Source organism: Coregonus clupeaformis, chromosome 1 (assembly GCF_020615455.1).
Source record: "Coregonus clupeaformis isolate EN_2021a chromosome 1, ASM2061545v1, whole genome shotgun sequence".
In the NCBI taxonomy this organism is placed as follows: Eukaryota; Metazoa; Chordata; class Actinopteri; order Salmoniformes; family Salmonidae; genus Coregonus; species Coregonus clupeaformis.
Window position 1 is genome coordinate 74,555,461 of NC_059192.1, and position 22,337 is coordinate 74,577,797.

The 22,337-nt window shown below is 42.6% G+C and overlaps 2 protein-coding genes across 4 annotated transcripts in view; one reads left to right on the top strand and one right to left on the bottom strand.

Annotated features, from left to right (window-relative positions):
* The window catches only part of LOC121569284 (protein shisa-9A-like), a 73,230-nt gene extending 62,221 nt beyond the window's left edge, over positions 1-11,009 (bottom strand). The window contains exons 1-2 of the mRNA XM_041880135.2: positions 10,124-11,009; positions 9,196-9,302 (exon numbers count right to left, since the gene is read on the bottom strand). Coding sequence (XP_041736069.1) covers positions 9,196-9,302; positions 10,124-10,641 — 625 coding nt within the window. The 5' untranslated portion in view covers positions 10,642-11,009. The remainder of the gene's footprint in view (positions 1-9,195; positions 9,303-10,123) is intronic.
* Positions 11,010-12,625: 1,616 nt separating this feature from the next.
* Positions 12,626-22,337, top strand: part of LOC121576893 (serine/threonine-protein phosphatase CPPED1) — a 39,995-nt gene continuing 30,283 nt past the window's right edge. Inside the window, exons 1-2 of one of the 3 annotated variants that reach the window (XM_045222710.1) lie at positions 12,626-12,890; positions 17,641-17,859. In XM_045222710.1, coding sequence (XP_045078645.1) covers positions 12,776-12,890; positions 17,641-17,859 — 334 coding nt within the window. In that variant the 5' untranslated portion in view covers positions 12,626-12,775. Of the gene's footprint in view, positions 13,070-17,640; positions 17,860-22,337 lie in introns of all 3 variants that reach the window. The other 2 variants (XM_041890449.2, XM_041890457.2) reach the window with 2 other exon arrangements.

Consider the following 22,337-nt stretch of genomic DNA (forward strand, 5'->3'; position numbering starts at 1 on the left):
GCCAATTCTGGTGGGAAGCTGCTATAGACCACCAAGTGCTAACAGTCAGTATCTGGATAACATGTGTGAAATGCTTGATAATGTATGTGATATCAATAGAGAGGTATACTTTCTGGGTGATTTAAATATTGACTGGCTTTCATCAGGCTGCCCACTCAAGAGAAAGCTTCAAACTGTAACCAGTGCCTGCAACCTAGTTCAGGTTATCAGTCAACCTACCAGGGTGGTAACAAACAGTACAGGAATTAAATCATCAACATGTACTAATCATATCTTTACTAATGCTGCAGATATTTGTTTGAAAGCAGTATCCAAATCCATTGGATGTAGTGATCACAATATAGTAGCCATATCTAGGAAAACCAAAGTTCCAAAGGCTGGGCCTAATATTGTGTATATGAGGTCATACAGTAAGTTTTGTAGTGATTCCTATGTTGTTGATGTAAAGAATATATGTTGGTCCGTGGTGTGTAATGAGGAGTAAACAGACACTGCACTTCACACATTTATAAAATTCCTTATTCCAGTTACTAATAAGCATGCACCCATTAAGAAAATGACTGTAAAAACAGTTACAGTTGAAGTCGGAAGTTTACATACTCATTAAAACTCGTTTTTCAACCACTCCACAAATTTCTTGTTAACAAACTATAGTTTTGGCAAGTCGGTTAGGACATCTACTTTGTGCATGACACAAGTAATTTTTCCAACAATTGTTTACAGACAGATTATTTCACTTATAATTCACTGTATCACAATTCCAGTGGGCCAGAAGTTTACATACACTAAGTTGACTGTGCCTTTAAACAGCTTGGAAAATTCCAGAAAATGATGTCATGGCTTTAGAAGCTTCTTATAGGCTAATTGACATCATTTGAGTCAATTGGAGGTATACCTGTGGATGTATTTCAAGGCCTACCTTCAAACTCAGTGCCTCTTTGCTTGACATCATGGGAAAATCAAAAGAAATCAGCCAAGACCTCAGAAAAAAGATTGTAGACCTCCACAAGTCTGGTTCATCCTTGGGAGCAATTTCCAAACGCCTGAAGGTACCACGTTCATTTGTACAAACAATAGTACGCAAGTATAAACACCATGGGACCACGCAGCCGTCATATCGCTCAGGAAGGAGACGCATTCTGTCTTCTAGAGATTAACGTACTTTGGTGCGAAAAGTGCAAATCAATCCCAGAAAAACAGCAAAGGACCTTCTGAAGATGCTGTAGGAAACAGGTACAAAAGTATCTATATCCACAGTAAAACAAGTCCTATATCGACATAACCTGAAAGGCCGCTCAGCAAGGAAGAAGCCACTGCTCCAAAACCGCCATAAAAAAGCCAGACTACGGTTTGCAACTGCACATGGGGACAAAGATCATACTTTTTGGAGAAATGTCCTCTGGTCTGATGAAACAAACATTGAACTGTTTGGCCATAATGACCATCGTTATGTTTGGAGGAAAAAGGGGAAGGCTTGCAAGCCGAAGAACACCATCCTAACCGTGAAGCACGGGGGTGGCAGCATCATGCTGTGGGGGTGCTGCAGGAGGGACTGGTGCACTTCACAAAATAGATGGCATCATGAGGAAGGAAAATTATGTGGATATATTGAAGCAACATCTCAAGACATCAGTCAGGAAGTTAAAGCTTGGTCGCAAATGGGTCTTCCAAATGGACAATGGACCCCAAGCATACTTCCAAAGTTGTGGCAAAATGGCTTAAGGACAACAAAGTCAAGGTATTGGAGTGGCCATCACAAAGCCCTGACCTCAATCCTATAGAAAATGTGTGGGCAGAACTGAAAAAGCGTGTGCAAGCAAGGAGGCCTACAAACCTGACTCAGTTACATCAGCTCTGTCAAGAGGAATGGGCCAAAATTCACCCAACTTATTGTGGGACGGTTGTGGAAGGCTACCTGAAACGTTTGACCCAAGTTAAACTATTTAAAGGCAATGCTACCAAATACTAATTGAGTGTATGAAAACTTCTGACCCACTGGGAATGTGATGAAATAAATAAAAGCTGAAATAAATCATTCTCTCTACCATTATTCTGACATTTCACATTCTTAAAATAAAGTGGTGATCCTAACTGACCTAAAACAGGGAATTTTTACTAGGATTAAATGTCAGGAATTGTGAAAAACTGAGTTTAAATGTATTTGGCTAAGGTGTATGTAAACTTCCGACTTCAACTGTAAATCCCTGTGGATTGATGAGGAATTGAAAAATTGTATGGTTGAGAGGAATGAGGCAAAAGGAATGGCAAATAAGTCTGGCTGCACAACCGATTGGCAAACATATTGGAAATTGAGAAATAATGTGACTAACTAAATAAAAAGAATAAGAAACAACACTATGAAACAAGGATAAATGACATAATGAATTATAGTAAAAAGCTTTGGAGCACCTTAAATGAAATGTTGAGAAAAAAGGCAAACTCAGCTCCATCATTCATTGAATCAGATGGCTCATTCATCACAAAACCAACTGATATTGCCAACTACTTTAATAATTTTATCATTGGCAAGATTATCAAACTTAGGCATGACATGCCAGCAACAATTGCTGACACTACATATCCAAGTATATCTGACCAAATTATGAAAGACAAGCATTGTAATTTTAAATTCCGTAAAGTGAGTGTGGAAGAGATGAAAAAATTATTGTTGTCTATCAACAATGACAAGCCACCAGGGTCTGACAACTTGGATGGAAAATTGATATTGCCACTCCTATTTGCCATATTTTCAATGTAAGCCTACTAGAATGTGTGTGCCTCCAGGCTTGGAGGGAAGCAAAAGTCATTCCGCTACCTAAGAATAGTAAAGCTCCCTTTACTGGCTCAAATAGCAGATCAATTAGCCTGTTACCAACCCTTAGTAAACTATTGGAAGAAATTGTGTTTGGCGAGATACAATGCTATTTTACTGTAAACAAATGAACAACAAACTTTCAGCATGCTTATAGAGAAGGACATTCAACAAGCACAGCATTTACACAACTGACTGTTGATTGGCTGAGAGAAATTGATGATAGAAATATTGTGGGGGCTGTTTTGTTAGACTTCAGTGCAGCTTTTGACATTATCGATCATAGTCTGCTGCTGGAAACACTTATGTGCTATAGCTTTACACCCCCTGCTATAATGTGGATAAAGAGTTACTTGTCTAACAGAACACAGAGGGTGTTCTTTAATGGAAGCCTCTCAAACATAATCCAGGTAGAATCAGGAATTCCCCAGGGCAGCTGTCTAGGCCCCTTGCTTTTTTCCATCTTTACTAACGACATGCTACTGGCTTTGAGTAAAGCCAGTGTGTCTATGTATGCGGATGACTCAACACTATACACGTCAGCTTCTACAGCAACTGAAATAACTGCAACACTTAACAAAGAGTTGCAGTTAATTTCGGAATGGGTGGCAAGGAATAAATTAGTCCTGAATATTTCCAAAACTAAAAGCATTGTATTTGGGTCAAATCATTCACTAAACCCTAAACCTCAACTACATCTCGTAATGAATAATGTGGAAATTGAGCAAGTTGAGGAGACTAAACTGCATAGAGTAACCCTGGATTGTAGACTGTCATGGTCAAAGCATATTGATACAACATTAGCTAAGATGGGGAGAAGTATGTCCATAATTAAGCACTGCTCTGCCTTCTTAACAACACTATCAACAAGGCAGGTCCTACAGGCCCTAGTTTTGTCACACCTAGACTACTGTTCAGTAGTGTGGTCAGGTGCCACAAAGGGGGACCTGGGAAAATTGCAGTTGGCTCAGAACAGGGCAGCACGGCTGGCCCTTAAAAGTACACGGAGAGCTAACATTAATGACATGCATGTCAGTCTCTTCTGGCTCAGAGTGGAAGCGAGATTGACTTCATCACTGCTTGTTTTTGTAAGAGGAACAACAGGGACTGTGAAAAGACACACACAAGGGTATAGACACATGCATATGCACATATTGTGATATTGGTGTATGGTGGTATTAAACATTTTGTATTGTAGATAGATAGTGGTGTATTAATGTCATATGATGTACTGTTTTATATTTTGTTTTATATGTAATGTAAGTGCTTTAATAAGTTTGGACCCCAGGAAGAGTAGCTGCTGCCTTGACAGCAGCTAATGGGGATCCCTAATAAATACAAAATACAAAAAAAGGCAAAGCTGGTTGAGAGAATGCCAAGCGTGTGCAATGCTGTCATCAAGGCAAAGGATGGCTATTTGAAGAATCTCAAATATAAAATATATTTAGATTTGTTTAACACTTTTTTGGTTACTACATGATTCCATATGTGTTATTTCATAGTTGTGATGTCTTCACTATTATTCTACAATGTAAAAAATAGTAAAAATAAAGAAAACCCTAGAATGAGTAGGTGTGTCCAAACTTTTGACTGGTAGTGTATATAGAGTATAAATGTCTGATGACTAGCTCCCTTGAAGACATGACAGGCTATTCACTTGCCCTCTTCTGACCCAGTCCACACAAACACACACACGTAATTACCTGCAAAACATTTGATTTGAGTCTCTGGCTGTAAATGAACTGATTAATATTCCCAGGGTGTTACAAGGAGAGAGGGCTGATTACACCCTGCTGAGATATTCAGCCTGCTTACAGCTGCTATTATTATTACACCATGACAACAAGATGGACAATTATACATATGAACAGAGGCCAAGTCCAGTAATCAGTCAGATGGAGGACAATCAGGACATACAGGGGACCTCCATGATAAACATCCTTAAATAGAGCTCTGAAAGCATTTCAACAGCGTGTGGCTATTCTACTTCCCTTATTCAACTTTGTCACTTTAGTTTTCTCTGTTTTCTACTCAACTTCTATTTCTTCCAAGGGGCAGTGAGTCCCAGCATCCCCGTGTGTCTGACTGAGCTGATTACTGTGTCTGGTCAACCAGAGCCATCTGAGGAGGCTGGGAGGCCCACAGCCCTAATGAACAAGGCCTAATGGATCTCCGGTGCTGCTGAGGGGACCTACATTATGGTAATTAGCCTGAGCAAGGGCACAGGAACGAGGCCCGGGAAGAGCGCGTCTGGGCCTGGTTCTGTCTGTAGATTCAAACACTTTCTGATTCACTTTGGAGGATTTTTAAAAACTGTGCAACTCTTAGGTGGACAGTGGAAGTTCATGTTATACATTTTTTCCTTGATTATTATGTATTTTGCCAATAATAAGGAATTATTTTGATGTGAACTCTTGTCCTCCCTAGTGTCCCTGAATATTTTGTTTTATCCTTAGCTTGCTCCTGTTCCTGCACATTGAAAAGGAACATTTTCTTTATTTTCCTTTGCTTTGTGCCCGTCTGTGGCTGCTTCCTGGATGCCTGTCTGTGGCTGCTTCCTGGATGCCTGTCTGTGGCTGCTTCCTGGATGCCTGTCTGTGGCTGCTTCCTGGATGCCTGTCTGTGGCTGCTTCCTGGATGCCTGTCTGTGGCTGCTTTCTGGATGCCTGTCTGTGGCTGCTTTCTGGATGCCTGTCTGTGGCTTCTTCCTGGATGCCTGTCTGTGGCTTCTTCCTGGATGCCTGTCTGTGGCTTCTTCCTGGATGCCTGTCTGTGGCTTCTTCCTGGATGCCTGTCTGTGGCTTCTTCCTGGATGCCTGTCTGTGGCTTCTTCCTGGATGCCTGTCTGTGGCTGCTTCCAGGATGCCTGGCTTTGAAGGAGTCAGGATGGAAGAGTCCGGATAAGAACTGACACAAGAGACTTTGGTGACAGGTGAAGTTGTACCTCTCAACAAAACTCTGATCTGATAAACCCAGCAGTAGTGTTACATTTTACACACACACACACACCCCCACTTACACACACACACACACACACACACACACCATGTACACACACACACACACCACGTACACACACACACACACACCACATACACACACCACGTTCACAAACACACACACCACGTACACACACACCATGTACACACACACCACGTACACACACACCCCCACGTACACACACACCATGTACACACACACCCCCACGTACACACACACCACGTACACACACACCATGTACACACACACCACGTACACACACACCCCCACGTACACACACACCATGTACACACACACCCCCACGTACACACACACACCGACCACATACACACACACCATGTACACACACACCCCCACGTACACACACACACACACCACGTACACACACCACGTACACACCACGTACACACCACGTACACACACGCACGTACGCATATACGCAACGCACACACACACACACAGCTGCAGGTGATCCATTTTGGCATAACTAATAAACAGTAGATGAGGTTAGAGAAATTCAAGAGTGGAGATTGTTTTGCAGACAGAGCCTTTCTTCATGCTGTTTGGTCTCCAAGCAATTACCTATTAAATATAACAAGTGCCTAATGCATATCTGGAGATAAGGGAAGATTATAACTGCTAGGCAGGTAATTATCTTTGTGAACATGAGTTGTGAATACAGATCACCGTCTCAGTCAGCCAACGGATGGAAAGCCTACCCTGCTCTCTTTCTGGGGCTCTCAATAATACATTTATATCCTCTATTTTTCTCAATGTCCCACATGAGTTCAGGTTGATTGACAATGTGAAGAACAACAAACTTTTTCTTTGCAATTCTACCAGAAGCAGCAGTGGCTTCATATAGCTTGTATGACACTTTGCCCTTCACAGATGTAAACGAGGTTACATTCTGCCTGCAGTATGTCAACTTTTGTCACTCAAAATATATTTAACTGTTGACATTGCACTGATCCTCTCTGACAGTCTCGACATGTCGTCCTCTCTCTCTCTCTCTCTCTCCTCTCTTTCTTTCTGTCTCTCTACCTCTCCCCTTCTCTCTCTCTCTCTCTCTCTCTCTCTCTCTCCTTCTCTGTGTCTCTTTCCCTCTTTATTTCAATTTCAATCTCTCACTCCGTCTTTCACTTTGTGCTTTGATGCTGAAGGCTCAGAGACACAGGATTTTGAGCTCTTTAAGAATTCTAAAAAAGTATTCAGTTTTGTGATTACATTACATTGAGATCACCAGCCCAGCAGGGGATAGGAGGGCTGATTGGTTCAGGGGATAGGAGGGCTGATTGGTTCAGGGGATAGGAGGGCTGATTGGTTCAGGGGATAGGAGGGCTGATTGGTTCAGGGGATAGGAGGGCTGATTGGTTCAGGGGATAGGAGGGCTGATTGGTTCAGGGGATAGGAGGGCTGATTGGTTCAGGGGATAGGAGGGCTGATTGGTTCAGGGCTAAACGGTCAATTTTTTATGTGCAAAGGGGTACAGAGCAGAGGCCCCAGTACTCATGGGGTTTAACATAACGAGATCTGAGCTCTGATGTATTAGTTGATGTGTTGTGTGAGACGTCGCACATGAGCGATACATGGTAAAAGGTTTTTACGCATAACATCCCATATGCTGTCAAAACAAAGCGACGTTAGGAACAAAACGCTTGCTCTAGTCTTGTCCTTAACTTATACTCAGAGGTGCTTGGGGAAAATGCTTGGGGGAGAAAGTAGCTAATCCCAAAATGTTATCCACCATTGCCCTGCATAAACAGTGATTGTTATGACTATCAGCCTTACAAACTGCCATGGGCATTCTTCTCCAAAGCTGGGTGAGGACACCTAAGATGGGATCTATTGATGATGTCAGTAACAGGGTAATCTGGCCATAAACTATAATCAATTGATGGTCTGCTCTATAAATAGAATGTGATCAACAAGAGACGTACACAGCCGAACTGTGAACAGTAGTGTGTTTCACCTTACTCGGCATCTCACAAGATTTAGCTTATACCTTAAATTTATCTTCAAGGCAAATACTGTAATACATCCACATTAACCTTTTATCCCCCCATTCCCCCAAAAAGAGCAAGGACCACAGCCAACTAGCATACATTATTATACGTACTTCAGAGAGTCTCGCTTTAGACCTCCACACGTCTGGTACTTTATCTATCTACACTGAGTGTACAAAACATTAGGAACACCTTCCTAATATTGAATTACATCAATAACTGATCATAGCTTTCACCTGGATTCACCTGGTCAGTCTATGGTCAGTCATGGAAAGAGCAGGTGTTGCTAATATTTTGTACACTCAGTATACAACCTTTTTTTTTTTACCAGGAAAGATCCCTTGAGGTTGAAACTTTCATTGCCAGGTAGACCTGGTACATCTGCCTCTTCGAAGCATCAGTGGCAGTTATTTCTAGATATAATCGATGACAGCAGACACCAGCACCCCGGAAGACATTAGAGACAAAGGCCCCTACTTTAAAATGATTCGAAGGAGAGCTGTTAGGAGCCCAGTACCGTCACACCGGATGATAAGGTGTGTCAGTCTGATTGTGTTTGATAGAATCAAGAAAAAAGGACAAATTCCACTGACAACACCACTGTCAGCTACACTCACAGTCTCAGTCAGTAAGTCTTAAAATAAAAATGTTCAAGTAGGAGGGAGGCTTAGATGTGCCACTTGCTTTGTGTTTGGATCATTTTTCAATTTCTAGGTCGAAACACATCCAGCCACAAAAGGGGGTGATGTAATCATACTGGAATCAGAATCAGTAGTACAACAGCATGAGATCTTTATTAAATACTCCAGATTAAGACTCTTCTGTGTTTCTGAGTTGGTTGATCTGTGTTAAAATACAAAGCCCATAACTGTGGTTGCAGCCCACGGGACGCAACAGAAATAGATGCCATTCACACTGCTCGGTTGTTCTCTCTCCCTCTCTCTCGCTTTATTTATTTATTTATTTCTCTCTCTCTCTCTCGCTCTCTCTCCCCCCACCTTTTTACACATCTTGAATCATGTAGGCATGGGACAAAAATAAAACAGTGAATTATCACTGGATTTACAAAGCAGAAGGCAGTTTGTTTCCCTCCATCTAAGATTATAAAATGAATGACACATTTGAAACGAATAAACCTGGCTATGATACAAGGGTTGAAACCCATACATACCCTTACAGACCAAATGCTTCACTGAGAGTCTGTGTACAATATGCAACCAGGCAACCTGCCCACATTATATTTTTCTGTAACGGGGCCTCCATGGCCAACCCTTCCAGTCTCAAATGTCTCTGCAGTGGCAGATACATCCACACACAGCTGTCCACAACCATACCACCAAAAACAACTGCCTATAGGGCCAAAACTGTGAAACTTACGGAGGTTGTTGGCCCTTGTGTCATAGTGCTGTGTGTGCATGCCAAGGGTGTCCTCCCCCTGGAACTGTTCACCTGGACAACCGACCTGTAACACGCTCTGGACAGCCCTGTGTGAGAATGAGAGAGAGATTTATCCAGATGTAAGAAATGGCCAGACAGACAAAGAAATATGTTCTATGAAGAACTCTGCATAATGCTTGATTTCATGACAACCATGCTGCACAGTTGTGTGCACAGGGAAGCGAGTTCAAGATGATCACATCATATCAAATATTGCATCTCTGCTTTCAAATAAAGCAACATTTTCATATGAATTAGTTAATTCGACTGTGTGGTTGAGTGAGCGGGTTCCACATTAATTCGAAAAATATACAATTCTGAGAATTAAGACATTTTCATGACGAAAACGAATAGGACCTATTGATCCATTGTTAGAGAAAGATCTCCAAATAAAGGAATAGCATGCGCATGTTGCGGAGCAGAGAGCATGTGGCTATCCACGGCAAGAGACATACGCCCTCGCGCTCTCTGCGAATGAATCAGGCAAGTAGCCCACACAGGTGATGACATTATACAATCTAGTCCAATTAATAAACTGTCGATGACAGCTACTTTCTATCCACTGAAGAGGCATTTATTGTGCGCGTAAAATTCATTGATTGGGTGATGTCTTATTATAATTTTAAACAAGAACCAAGTTTAGATGATATCCTCGATTTCTTATTTCAGGGACAACGCTATTAGAATGAGGTAGCCTATAGTAGTTTACCAATATAAACATGGCAAGCGTGAGGCTAGAACTCAAGCGTCAAATATTATTGTGGCGCGCGCTCTAGCCTACATGTGCGCACCAAGCAAGCTCCTTGAAAACAAGCACAACAAAAATGCTCGCGGCGCGCTCAACAGCAGCAGAACCCCATAAACCCACCTAGTCATATTCTCTCTCTGGGGTCGGTGCGCCTTTTCCAGACCGAGTTTGGTGAATATCCCAACAAGTGCCATGATAGCCACTACTCCACAGATGATATACACGATTAAATTAGTTTTATCTTTGGTGGGGTCGTGCCGAAGGTCGTTTTTCTTAAACGGGGTTTGACCTGTCATCATCCACACCGGAGTGTCGTAGTTTTTACAGGTGCTCTGATCCAACCGCGAGGTCTTGTAGGAGCAGCAGAACCGAAAGCCACAGGTGCCGCAGCAGTACAGATAATCCCCCGTTTTACAAACGAACGGCGGGTCCCACTGGCCCATCACATCGTAGTACCCCCGGCACCTGTCCTCCGTGTGCGGGGGCTCCGAGAAGCCTGCGCCCTCGTCCTCCCTGGATCCATTGCACGTCGTCATCATGACAAAGCCCTCCACTTGTCCTGGTTCTCCGTCCGCCTTGCAGACCAGCGCCATAACTTTGACCAACAAGTAACCCAGCAGAAAGTATTTCCCCCTCATTGTACTGTCCTTCCCCACTTCCTTTCAGCTCCTCTAGCGCATGTAAGAAAAGACTCGAAGAAGAGCGCACGGTCTTGGTATTATAAAAGTCCAGAAACATATATCCAAATTGCAGAACACTACCATCCGTGTTGGTGAGCGTTTTCACGAATGTTCTCGTCATCCATGAAGGTACAGAGAATCATTCGGTCATTTTTTTCAAATAAAACGTTGAATTTATATGGATATTGTCCTCCTCAGAATTGTTCCTCAGCGCACAATCTCTCTACAGGTGTTCTTAGAAAAGTATTTCCATGACGTTATCAAAACCAGGCTACTTCAATTCTCACACCCATCAGCGCGCTCGCACGCACGAGAGTCGGTGGAGATAGAACTGCACAAGTGATTTGAGCGTGAGTGAGAAAATCAGAGCTGAGGTGGGAGAGAGCATGGTGCGCAAAGAGAGTAGGAGAGGAGGGGAGGAGGAGGAGGCATTCCGACGAAGAGAGAGAGAGAGAGATTACTGTATTGTTAAACATGACTGAGTCTGTGACAGCCCAAAACGCACATTAGGAAATATGGGTCGAGTTGTGCTGCGGAGCAATTCAGTTTTTTCTCATAATTTGTGCACGGACAAAATATGCTCACGGATGCAGACATTTCCGTTATGGTAACTTCCAAATGAGATTAGAGAGAGGGTTATAGGGGGGTTGTTTTGCCAGCATGAGTAGCATAGGCTACACAATAAATAAATACAAATACACTCGACCTGTAGGCTAATGAAATTATGTAGGCTATATACCTTTATTCACTGGACTGAATAAGAGTCCACACATACAATTCTCAACAGCTTCTACCCCCAAGCCATAAGACTCCTAAACAGCTAATCATGGCTACCCGGACTATTTGCACTGCCCCTCCACTCTACCCACATGTACATATCACTTCAACTACCTCAACTAGCCGGTGCCCCCGCACATTGACTGTGCACCGGTACCCCCCTGTATATATAGCCTCCCTACTGTTATTTTATTTTACTTCTGCTCTTTTTTTCTCAACACTGTTTTATTCTACTTTTTTTATTAAAAATAAATGCACTGTTGGTTAAGGGCTGTAAGTAAGCATTTCACTGTAATGTCTGCACCTGTTGTATTCGGCGCATGTGGCCAATACAATTTGATTTGATTTGATTTGTCTCGTTCCAAGCAGTGTCATCATACCCAGAGACGTTTTTCTATTCATCACTAAATGCTATTTTCTATGCCTCACAAACCTTGGCTGATAGAGTTCTGCCGATGTAGGCTGTTCATTCCCATATATTATTTATAATTCATATTTCCCATAGGCTATCACAATCCACACACTGTCTTTCACCTGATTAAAGCTCACCTCATCTTAAAACAAAAAACTGTGCAGAACCATGGATATTTGACCTTACTGCTATGTAGTCCCCTATAGCTCAGTTGGTAGAGCATAGCGCTTGCAACGCCAAGGTTGTAGGTTCGTTTCCCACGGGGGGCCAGTATGAAAAATGTATGCACTCACTAACTGTAAGTCGCTCTGGATAAGAGCGCCTGCTAAATGACGTAAATGTAATGAGCCCATTCAAACGCATTGAATAAGACTCACTTCATGGAACAACAGATAGAGCCCCCCCCCCCAAAAAAAAGTATCGAAAGATCAGGAAATATTTGTTATGTCACTAAACAGTCTCCATATATACTTCCATTCATTTTTTCGACTGGTACGGGGACCATCAGACGAGTCTTGTAGTCGTCCTATTGCAAAAAAAAAAAACGTGTTCGTGCGAGTCTCACATTTACGCAGAGGAGTCATATTAGTGTGTAGCCCAAACTGTTTGACGCTCAGGCAGAAGTCGGCAGATCGGCTACCGACTTCAGACGAGTCCCAAGACGCTTGTGGGGGTCGTAGAGCTTACCCAACCATAACGCTTACCTAACCTAACCATTTTAAACGTCAACTTCAATGGGGTAGCGCGGTCGCAAAAGTTATATGCAGCCAGGCAAATATAATAGATAGCTGATGTAGTCGATTTAAGACGAGCCTACGGCTGAATCCCAAACTTGAACGTCATGCTTGTTTTATTATTTAATATGAATTGCATTATTCAAGTCACGAGTGTGTCCCGAAGTTGATGGGTTTATTGATCCCCTCGACACTGTCTGGAAGTCACCGTCGTCAGCAACAAGGGGCTGTTGTAGACATTTTAGAACTAGGCGGGGCTTTCGACTTTGCGTTTGGTATTCACCGTAAGTAGCTAGCTACACTGGCTAACCCCAAGAGTCAGTTAATTATTGACAAAATAGGATCATCATCAAGCCAGATAAGAATACGAACGTTAACCTGTGAGGGACAAGTGAAGCCATGGCTGAAGCCGAGGATATTTTTCTTAGAGCAAAACAGCGGACATTCACCGGACTGACCGAAGGTAGTTAATGTTAGTTAGTTGGCTAGCTAGCTAGCTAGCTAGATTTAGCTAACTAGCTAGCTGTCCGTACAAGCTGGCTAACATCCATCTGTTTTACAATTTTGTATTGCTGACTGGTTAATATAAAGGATACATAGTTACGAATATGCATGCTAAATGAACACATCGAGTAACCTAACTAGCTAGCTACACGTGAACGACTTTCCCGAGACGTCTCAAGTTGTTTACAAAAGAAGCTGTCTAGCCTTTTGCCTTTGCCATTTACTCTGCGTTTCCGGGATGAGTGCCAGAACAACACTGCTCATCGGTTCGAATGTGCTCAGCTATAAACTAGCTGTTTCATCAATTCACAGTCAGTAGTAGTACTTTCAACTCATGAAATATAGCTAGCCCTTGATTTTGAAGATTGATTTACAAATGTCTAACAGTAGCTGTAAATGTGAGTTGCATTATTGCCCCGTTTACCTGATCATAACCCCAAAACGTCTCTGCCCAAACCCATTGGTCTATTAAATGTGTTATGTTGTATGGAAGACTTAGTAAACACATTTATGAATACCTTAAAATATTTTTTTATAGGAAGTCATTCACTGTCTACCTTAGACCATTGACCAGTGAACTGACTGGGCTGAATGGGCCATTTCTGGCCAAGCTTACAGACCTAGGAATTTGATTGTTTAAGAACTAGTCAGATTCACAGACAGTCTCTTCCTCTCACAGCCTAGCCCATTCATAGACACTAATAACCCTTGGTCATGACTGTCAGTTCCATACATTACACATAAGTCATTGGATGAAGGCATCTTCTGTACAGGGTGTTTTGTTAAGAGCCAAGATGCTCAATCTGAACATTAACACATGTCTCTTGCAGTACGGATTTGGAAGCATAAGGACCTTATCTTTCATATCAGAGAGAAATAATAATAATTAAAAAAAGGTTAAATTGATACATTTACATTTTAGTCATTTAGCAGACGCTCTTATCCAGAGCGACTTACAGTTAGTGAGTGCATATCTTTTTTCTTCATACTGGGCCCCTGTGGGAATCGAACCCACAACCCTGGCGTTGCAAGCGCCATGTTCTACCAACTGAGCTACACGGGGTAAAGTTAGGGTTAGTGTTCCCACACTGCCATATCTCCACATTACAGCACTTGTTTACGGAAGACAGACAGGCGAAAACCTGTGCTATCAAGCATGCTCGAACACCTGTGTGTAAGCGTAACTGGGGAGGAAGTGTAGTTCGTTGGCTCGAGGCACACAGCCATAAGGATCTGTGCAAACCTGCTACAGTAAGTGTATCTTTTTAATTTGAAAGATTTTTTCTCGCTGATATGAGAGATACGTTCCATATGTTTCGAAAACCGTATGGCAAGCAATGATTGACATTTGTTGTTCACATGGTCTCCCCCGGTAAGCTGCGTTTATACACTACCAGTTAAAAGTTTGGACACCTACTCATTCATTAATTTTTGTCATTTAGCAGATGCTCTTATCCAGAGCGACTTACAGTTAGTGAGTGCATACATTTTTCATATTGGCCCCCTGTGGGAATCGAACCCACAACACTGACGTTGCAAGCGCCATGCTCTACCAACTGAGCTACAGGAGGCCCAGTGGCTTTTCTTTATTTTTAAAATTTTTTACATTGTAGAATAATGCCAAGTGTGTGCAAAGCTGTCATCAAGACAAAGGGTGGCTATTTGAAGAATCTCAAATATAAAATATATTTAGATTTTTTTTTTTTTGTTACTATATGATTCCATATGTGTTATTTCATAGTTTTGATGTCTTCACTATTATTCTACATTGTAAAAATAAAAACCCTTGAATGAGTAGGTGTCCAAAGTTTTGACTGGTAGTGTAGCTGAGAACCCTTGGGATGAGGCAGAGCAACTAACAGCCTTACTGATTGCATCACATCTCTCTACAAACCTTGTTTGTTTTTCAGCACCACAAACGGATGGTGAAATGAATAGGTTTTTCTCTTCAAGTGAGAATTCAACAAAAGTTCCATATTTCATGCCCTCGGCGCTTTCATCTTGAATTATGATTAGTATTGTTTGAACCATCTGTCACCTGAGAAATCTCTCAGATTTATGTTGAAGTGAAGCTCGCTCAGCGCAGCCGCACAAAGCTGCGTGTACTTATCGGCTTTCATGGGAGCTTTGGCTGCTCTTTTTCAATTTGTTTTTTAAAGTAGTTCACACAGCATTGACTCCTGAGACACACACTACTGTAAAGTTAGTTTAGTGTTAACAAAGGTACCAGCTTTTTTCTCAGAGAGAGAGAGTCAAAGCTAGGCTGGTATAAAAGCCTTACAAATCATGTCTGTCTCATGAGTCGGTAAAAAGAGGGCTTAACCTGTTATAGTTCTAGCTATGGGAGGAAACAGTTAGCGTGCAGCCTAATCAGAATACACATGTATCCAATTGGTGGTGGAGAGATCAGTGAACTAAAGCCTATATTCTCAGGGCATGGTATGGATTATTATTTGACCCTGTTGGTAATCTATGAACGTTTGAACATCTTGAAGAACAATCTGGCCTTAATGGCAATGTACTCTTATAACCTCCACCCGGCACAGCCAGAAGAGGACTGGCCAACCCTCAGAGCCTGGACCCTCTTTAGGTTTCTTCCTGTGTTCCTGCCTTTCTAGGGAGTTTTTCCTAGCCACCGTGCTTCTACATCTGCATTGCTTGCTGTTTGGGGTTTAAGACTGGGTTTCTGTATAAGCACTTTGTGACATCTGCTGATGTAAAAAGTGCTTTATAAATATATTTGATTGATTGGTATAGAAGACTGATGCAGGATATTGCAGAATAAGCCTTAGAGAGTATAAGTATTGTGCTGAATTGTAAAAGTTCAAGCCCCTGTCAGGGAATTTTTCAACCTATGTAATGTATCAAAGCAGCATCATGTCTTCAGTGATGATGAGGATATGAACATTACCTTAGACTGAAAATTGTAGTCAAAATTAGTTTGTATTTATTTGCCTTACCCTTGATCCTTCCAAATAGCCTGCTACTTCCCATGTCATGATTGTGCATTGAGTCATCAAGTAAGATGTTTAATACATCTGATGTTAATGTTAACCATAGAAGCAGGGAATGTTCCCCAAATGAAGACACAAAGAGCAAAGTAAAAGCTCTTGTTGTTCCCAGTACTGGGATTCTCAGGCTTTCATTTGCTGCACAAGCTTCTCTGGAGGAGAGAATTAACATAAACTCATTTGGGAGAGAAATGCATGAAGAGCATGTTAAACATTGAAGATCCTGATGAGCAAGGAAGTCCCGCTGTGTACGGCCGTGTGTGTACTGTGTGTGTGAGAGAGAGAGAGTGTACTGTGTGTGTGTGTGTGTGTGTAAAGAGTATAGCTACTTTTTGAGCTGCTGGAACAAAGTGAGTGAAGCAGAACAGACTAGATAGAGCTGCTGGAACAAAGTGAGTGAAGCAGAACAGACTAGAGAGAGCTGCTGGAACAAAGTGAGTGAAGCAGAACCGACTAGAGAGAGCTGCTGGAACAAATTGAGTGAAGCAGAACAGACTAGAGAGAGCTGCTGGAACAAAGTGAGTGAAGCAGAACAGACTAGAGAGAGCTGCTGGAACAAAAGTGAGTGAAGCAGAACAGACTAGAGAGAGCTGCTGGAACAAAGTGAGTGAAGCAGAACAGACTAGAGAGAGCTGCTGGAACAAAGTGAGTGAAGCAGAACAGACTAGAGAGAGCTGCTGGAACAAAGTGAGTGAAGCAGAACAGACTAGAGAGAGCTGCTGGAACAAAGTGAGTGAAGCAGAACAGACTAGAGAGAGCTGCTGGAACAAAGTGAGTGAAGCAGAACAGACTAGAGAGAGCATTTGTTTGTCTCTCCTCTTAACACATCGTACGGACAGCGGATGTCTGTTTCTGTAACAAGGGCAATCCGTTAAAAACGTCCTCCCTTCATGCTACTCACTGGCACATCAAGTAGTCTTAAGGCGCAGCATGCCTGCCTTGTCTTTTTTGATGAGTATTTGAGAGTGATTATTGTAGGTTTACGGGACCGGTTACGCAATGTCCGGATTATGTAAAACACTTTGCAATGTACTCATCACCATCTATAGTTCTGTTAATTATTGAACCTTTTTCTTTGCTGAAAGGGGAAACAGGACTATGACAACAACCGTTACATCAGTACAGGCTTTTTGTCCAGACCCAATACTAACACACCAGATTTAACTAATCAAGGGCTTGATGATCAGAACAAAAACCTGCGTCCCCAGGGCCAGTTTGGAAGAATACTGCTTTTAGGACTATAACTTAAGCATGACTTTCATAAACAGAGGAGAGACACCCGTGGCAATAAAGTACAGTGCTATCGGAAAGTATTCAGACCCCTTCACTTTTTCCACATTTGTGTGTAGATTGATGAAGGAAAAAAACAATTTAATCTATTTTAGAATAAGGCTGTAACGTAACAAAATGTGGAAGAGTGAAGGGGTCTGAATACTTTCCGAATGCACTGTATATTGATTCTATCTTTTATCCCTGGCATGACTCTCTCCTCTGATCTCCTCTCCTCCTACCTTCCCAGATGAACAGAAGGAATGGAGAGGGCCGTTCTGCTTCATCCAAGCTGCTGACCCCCAGCTGGGTCTGATGAAGACCTGGAGGGAGGGGGACTGTGACGGGGGAGGGGACGAGTGGGCCGATGAGGTCCAGCTGACCCAGCAGGCTGTGGAGGCCGTCAACAAGCTGAGCCCCAGGCCCAAGTTCATGGTGCTGTGTGGGGACCTGGTTCATGCCATGCCAAGTAAGACAATGTTCAAAGGAAACACACCTGAGCCTTAACAGGTGTGAACATGAGTATATTACCTATATTTGTATGTTAGACATACTGTGTAGAAGAGAGCAGTCCAGTCATGCTTTGACAATGACGGGATCCTTTTTGTGGCACTGTCCCTGACATGATGCCGCTGTTTTTATTCAAAACAACAACAGGGAGTGGAAATGTATAGTCAAAGATTTTTATAACTAAACCAAGATAAACCACAGCCTGTCGTTTCAAATTGGAACGAATGAGCCATAGTGGGCAAAACAACAATGAGGTAGGCAGAGCCAAGCAGGAGCTAGCGAGATCCTTTTGGCGCGTTCTAGCATTAATTTGCATATTTCCATTGGGGAACGCCTACTCTGTGAAGTGCGCGTGTGCAATAACTCAATTCGCCCTTGCATGCCTTCTAAACAACTCAATTTTTTAAGACTTTGGCAAAGGGTATAGTCTACAAAACTTAGTCCACTCTGTTTGTAACAGATTGTAGTTTTGGGAACAGAAAACTGTATTGAGATCAAATGTTTAATTGATGAGTAAATTAGGAGAATGTTTGCCAAAATCCATCTCGTTCCATCTTCTCCCACTGCCGGCCACTGGGCTTCCTCTCACTACCATATTTGGGAGTGAATGGGAACGCCAACCGGATGCTTCACATTTATACATCCAGTGAAATATCTGTCTCATTGTTCTATCTGTGCTATTGTTTTGCTATGGCACATTTAATTGCAGCCGTGTGACCATAACAGTTCTATGTCCAGCAGCGATGTAGATGCACTGTAATTGACAGTCTGATAGATCAGTGTGAAGGTCTCTGATATTCCATGGGTCTATAAAGGGAATGGAATATGACTGTTATATAATGATTAATGGATTCTCGTTCCCCACTGAGATTGTTCTGATTTAATTTATGCACTCTTGAGAACATTAGAGGGTTTGGAATCATTACAGAATGTTCTCTATGAGATGCAGAAGAATGATACCGGCAGACTTTGTAAACTCCCCGCTACCGTCTCTGTGCGATGTTTTATCAAAAATCTATGAGTGAAGTGTTTGCCTCTAAGCCATTTTTCACACATTGGTAGATCTTGGAAAATTAATGAGTTTAATCTACTCAGAGATCTGAGGCTGGCTTAGGAGAACGCACAGCAGAGGTTTGTCGGGCCTTAAAGAAAACGTACATCCCATTTGTCAGTGTAAAAAAAATAAGACCCCAAAACCCTTTCCTGTGTGGTTTTAAAGAGGAGGACAAGTGGGAGTGGTATTCTCTGTATGCCTGAGAGGCATTCGTTGGAAACAGATGCTGGTAGTGAATGAAATTTCAGTGAGGGGCTATAGCTTGGTGAGTGTTTGACGTCCAGCTGACTAATTTGATAACAGGGTAAGAGGAATCGGCAGGCTATACCCACTGCAGAGATCATATTGTTGCGTGCCAAAGTGCTGCTTAACAACATAACTACCTTTCATTACAATTAAAGGCAGTGGGGTGCCTTGCCTTCTAGGGGTGGATCTGTGGAATCTGTGGCTCTGACGTGCATCTGCAGGAGTCGGCAGGTGTGCCTGTCTGTCCATCTGTGCATATTTGTGATGTGTACAGTGCATTTGGAAAGTATTCAGACCCCTTGACTTTTTCCACATTTTGTTACATTACAGACTTATTCTAAAATTGATTAAATTGGGTTTTTTCCTCAATCTACACACAATACCCCATAATGACAAAGCAAAAACAGGTTTTTAGACATTTTTGCAAATGTATATAAAAACCCCGGAAATATCACATTTACATAAGTATTCAGACCATTTACTCAGTACTTTGTTGAAGCACCTTTGGCAGTGATTACAGTCTTGAGTCTTCTTGGGTATGACGCTGCAAGCTTGGCACACCTGTATTTGGGGAGTTTCTCCCATTATTCTCTGTAGATCCTCTCAAGCTCTGTCAGGTTGAATGGGGAGTGTCGCTGCACAGCTATTTTCAGGTCTCTCCAGAGATGTTAGATCGGGCTCTGGCTGGGCCACTCAAGGACATTCAGAGACTTGTCCCGAAGCCACTCCTGCGTTGTCTTGACTGTGCTTAGGGTCGTTGTCCTGTTGGAAGGTGAACCTTCGCCCCAGTCTGAGGTTCTGAGCGCTCTGGAGAAGGTTTTCATCAAGGATCTCTGTACTTTGCTCCGTTCATCTTTCCCTCGATCCTGACTAATCTCCCACTCCCTGCCACTGAAAAACATCCCCACAGCATGATGCTGCCACCACCATGCTTCACCGTAGGGATGGTGCCAGGTTTCCTCCAGACGTGACGCTTGGCATTCAGGCCATAGAGTTCAATCTTGGTTTCATCAGACCAGAGAATCTTGTTTCTCATGGTCTGAGAGTCCTTTAGGTGCCTTTTGGCAAACCAAGTGGGCTGTCATGTGCCTTTTACTGAGGATTGGCTTCCGTCTGGCCACTCTACCATAAAGGCCTGATTGGTGGAGTGCTGCAGAGATGGTTGTTCTTCTGGAAGGTTCTCCCATCTTCACAGAGGAACTCTGGAGCTCTGTTAGAGTGACCATCGGGTTCTTGGTCACCTCCCTGACCAAGGCATTTCTCCCCCGATTGCTCAGTTTGGCCGGGCGGCCAGCTCTAGGAAGAGTCTTGGTGGTTCCAAACTTCTTCCATTTAAAAATGATGGAGGCCACTGTGTTCTTGGGGACCTTCAATGCTGCAGAATTTTTTTTGTACCCTTCCCCAGATCTGTGCCTCGACACAATCCTGTCTCGGAGCTCTACAGTCAATTCCTTTGACCTCATGGCTTGGTTTTTGCTCTGACATGCACTGTCAACTGTGGGACCTTATATTGACAGGTATGTGCTTTTCCAACTGATGTTCAATCAACTTAATTTACTCCAATCAAGTTATAGAAACATCTAAAAAATGATCAATGGAAAGGCTGCACCTGAGCTCAATTTCAAGTCTCATAGCAAATGGTCTGAATACTTTATTTAAATAAGGTATTTTAATTTATTTGTTTATTTTTAATACATTTGCAAACATTTCTACAAACCTGTTTTTGCTTTGTCATTATGGGGTATTGTGTGTAGATTGATGAGGGAAAAAATTAATTGAATCCATTTTAGAATAAGTCTGTAACGTAACAATGTGGAGAAAGTCAAGGGGTCTGAATACTTTCCGAATGCACGAAATCATGAACATGATTTTATTATGACTATATAAAAGGTATAGTTTGTATTTTATTTGTATTTTTGCCCACATTTTGCACAATGCACATTTAGCTTAATGACCGAGGGCCAAATCCTACCTCTGCTTACATAACAAATGTTGTGCCAAGCTGAAACAGCAGAGCTATCCTCATTTCGTCCATGCTTGTTAATAATGACCACCAACTTGTGCGTTCTGCTCATGAACACCATAATGGACACATTTCTACATTAACATGCATTTAACACCTGCTCATACCTGAGTGCCCAGTAAGTATCTCTTCTTCTCAGTTTAAGCCAGGCACGATTCCCTCTCATTCCGCTTAGTCCCTCCGTCCCTCCCTGATCAGTTGCATTTATGGGTCACTGCGAGATCAGCGGTCCCTACCAAACACACAGTGATAGTCTAACCGCAGGGTTTGGGAACATTTTAAATGGCCTGCCTTCTCTCCACGTTACCGTCAGGAAGCCTGAGCAGGTTGTGTGTGCCAGACGCATTACACGCCATGTCTGTCATATGCACAGTCGATTCCACAACGCCCACTGCCAGGGGGGTATCACCAGGCAACGCTCCCCAACTGACATTTGATTTATCCCTAAACTGTTTATTTACAAAGAGAATAAAACTGTTGCTGGCCAGAGGAAGTTGCCTGTCAACTCTATTGTCAACAAACAGGGCTGTCAGGGACAGACAGGAAATTGGCCCCAACTGTGTCTTGGCTGGGTGTCTCTTTGTTCTTCTTGAGTAAACATCTCCCATCTCAACTTGTTTGGATCCCTCTCTCTATTGTGTGAAAACACATCTCTTATTTCTCTCCAAATAATTTTGTCCAAAATAATGATTTCAAAATGTGCTGTGCAAAAGGGTGAGCAGGATGGTGCTGTGTAAAAGGGTGGGCGGGATAGTGCACAGTCCTTAAAAGCTAGCAGGCCTATACTCGATGGGAAGGCATCGCAGTGTGGACTATTTGTTGGCACCTGTACCAAAATCATAATTCTTCCGTCATCATGAAGGGAGAGAGGCTACATTATTAATTAAATTCTCTACTTGTATCCTTCAACCCCGTACATCATCACTGTAGTTATCAGGATAACACAGGACATTGAAGGACTCAGCGACTGACGGTTTGATCAACCATCACCTTTGTTAACCACCTGTTGTGAACCACAAGGCTTCATGCTGGGCCCAATTAAAATGCCCATCCCTGACCACAATCCACAGGTCCTCTTCCCAAATAGCAGCTGTCAGAGGGAACATATCCCCTG